The 2,774-nt window shown below is 34.6% G+C and overlaps 1 protein-coding gene across 1 annotated transcript; it reads right to left on the bottom strand.

Moving 5' to 3' along the window:
• Positions 1 to 1,251: 1,251 nt before the first annotated feature.
• LOC110035623 (zinc finger AN1 domain-containing stress-associated protein 15-like) lies at positions 1,252 to 2,761 on the bottom strand. The gene is made up of 2 exons (XM_020739884.1): positions 2,081 to 2,761; positions 1,252 to 1,585 (listed from the first exon to the last, which is right to left on the bottom strand). The coding sequence occupies exon 1, from the start codon at positions 2,481 to 2,483 to the stop codon at positions 2,088 to 2,090; it is 396 nt and encodes a 131-aa protein (XP_020595543.1). The 5' UTR covers positions 2,484 to 2,761; the 3' UTR covers positions 1,252 to 1,585; positions 2,081 to 2,087.
• Between the last annotated feature and the right edge of the window lie 13 nt (positions 2,762 to 2,774).

A 2,774-nucleotide genomic window follows, 5' to 3' on the forward strand; every position in this document is an offset into this window, starting at 1 on the left:
TAGAGCCAATAGTAATCATATAAAAAGTAAAATATAATGTTATATATATATATATATATATATATATTGTAATAGCTACCACAGTTTTTTGAGTAACAACTTCTTTTTCATCAGTTTCATAGCTGCTCTGCCCTAGACAGACCCTTAGAGTGATTTAGAGTCAACCAAACATTTTGATATCATTTATGTTTATGCTTTTGTAACATTAGTGTTAAAACTATCAAATTATCTTTCAAAATTATCAAACTCCACTGATAAGGCCAATTGTTTACATGATATTAAGAATGTAGAATTAAATTCATTTCAATTTAAAACTTTATTTGAGAGCAATGATTAATCTAAAACCCTATTTATAGGAGCATCCATAAGCAACCAAAAAAAAAAAAAGAAGTTAATTAATAAATATTCAACTATAGAGTAAAATAATTAAGATTAAATTTATCTCATTTTAAATATTTATTTAACAGCAACAAAAAGTATTTTGCATCTAAATTAACAAAGCTATCACAACCCAATATAAAACAAATATATCAATTGATCCAAATGAGAAAATGGCTCTCCCTCTTAACATAAAAGAGCTTATTGGACGCATCAACAAAGCAAAATATTTTTGTATTTCAAAACCAGTCCTCATCATTTCGGAAAAAAATTTGCGTACGTTAGACGTACCCAAGGCTGTGTACGTCAGTGTTATAGAGATGGTATTGGGGGATTATATTCACGTTATATCCTATGTAACCTCCATGTAACCTACTTATAACCTACTTGTACCTTCTAGTAAATTACACGATTTTGTTTTCATATATTTGTAGGTTACAAGTAAGTTACAGAGAAGTTACGGAGAGGTTACAGAGGGCATAACGCAAATATAACCCCTCAATACCCTCTCTATAACCCTGACGTACGAAGCGCTGCGTCCGCCTTACGCATGCAAATTTTTTCCCATCATTTTATCATAAATTTTAATACTTGAATTCATAAAAATCAATGAATAGAGAAAAGAATGGGCAGGTTATAAAATTAGACCAAATTTAAATAGCATAATTTTTTTATTATTTAGTCCTCTGCTCATTAAATATTCTGAACGAAATTGATCTTATCAATTTCAGTAGACGAAAATTTTTATGAAAATACTTTATAAATCTGAAATTAAAAAAAAAATACATTTGGAATATCTAAGAGTAATTTTGATTATTTATTAGTCTATTTGGATGAATTTCTTTGCTTTGTGAGAAAGACTGATCTGTCTCATATTCAAGCTTCGCATTCCCATATGTATGAATAATACAGAAGATAAGGCTCAACAGCAAAAGCAATTTTGATTAGCTGCATTGATTAGAATAATAACAATTAATTAAACCCCACAAACTGTCTCAGCCCTGCAACTGGATGGACGGTCCAGTTCATAGCCATCTTTTTATATTCTTAAAGCGCCACCAAATTGGACTGTGGAACAGAAATATGACAAAATAAGCTTCAAATCTTCAATGAAATCAACCTCCCGGAGCTCCCACAAACTCAAGCCTGAAGCACACAAGTTCTATGTTCTGAAGTCCCCAGAAATATGGCTTTCCAATGCACAAAACTGCACAGATTTATGATTAAAAATGTAATTTTCATAAGACAATATTCCATGCATATAATAAAACAATCATTTAAACAATATATGAAAGTATTAATTACCATCATTCAAACAATATAAGATCTAAACATAAGAGACATTAAAGGGCTGTCTGGCAATGGATTTAAGATGAATTTAGGCAGGATTTAAGCAAAATTTAGGCAGGATTGAGGCCATAAGTCCCGAATTTAGTAAAATCCGGATTTAGAAGATTTACTAAATCCTAACAACTTAAATCTCATATTTTGCCGCAAGACAATAATTAAGGGTGGATTTGAGACAATTTGTGCTTATTCAGATAAGACGTTTATCTGTAAATGTGGACCGTGAACATAATATTCCGCATTTAGTGTAAAAAATCAATTATATTTTTGGATAAGGCCCCAAAAGATAACCCTAAACTAAGAACAAAACCAGAGCTTGAAATAATTAAATCGCAAAAAGGAAAAAAGGCGAGACCTTTTTATTAGATCTTGATGATCTTAGCAGCTCTGATGAGGGGGTTAGCCCTAGAGATGGCCTCCCGGCCGGCAGCTTTGTAGTCAAAGGAACAGTTATGGGTTTCAGAATAGCGGTGGCGGGAGCAGAAGAGGTCGCCGCACCGGCAACGGAATCCGGTGAGCCCAACTCTTTTCCAGCAGCTCGCACAACGAATGCCCGGCCGAACGGACGGTCGGGATTCTTCATCGGGCTTCGTGCTGCCGGCCGGCGAGTTCTTTCTCTTCGGTCTCGCCGGCGGGATTTCCTGTGGAGAGTTCAGGAAGAGAGAATTTGACGGAGGGGGAGATGGAGAAAGAGGGGTTGGAGGAGGTTTCAGGAGCTCAGCTTCCTCTTGGTCAAGGTTGCAGCTTTCCCGAGCCATTTTTTTTTACTGATCTAATCCCTGAGAAGTTCAGAGAATAGAAGAAATCAGGGGAGGGAGACGATTCAGTAAGGGAATTGTGAGAAAAAAAAAGTAATTTTTTTCATGAAAACTATAATTGGGGGCAGATTTGAATGAGGAAGCTGAAAAATCAATTAAAGGGCAGAAGATTTGGAGAGGGAATTGATGATAAGAACGAAATTAATTTAAAAAAAAATGAATTGCAGTTCATAGCAGGAAGAACGGCTTAAAAAGAATTAGGAAAGGAGATTGTGCAGGGGAAAGGGAAAG

This window comes from Phalaenopsis equestris, unplaced genomic scaffold (assembly GCF_001263595.1).
Source record: "Phalaenopsis equestris unplaced genomic scaffold, ASM126359v1 Scaffold198594, whole genome shotgun sequence".
NCBI lineage: Eukaryota > Viridiplantae > Streptophyta > Magnoliopsida > Asparagales > Orchidaceae > Phalaenopsis > Phalaenopsis equestris.

Bases quoted from the DNA above. Each gene is read 5' to 3' on its own strand.
- LOC110035623 (XM_020739884.1), bottom strand. From the start codon at position 2,483: ATGGCTCGGGAAAGCTGCAACCTTGACCAAGAGGAAGCTGAGCTCCTG.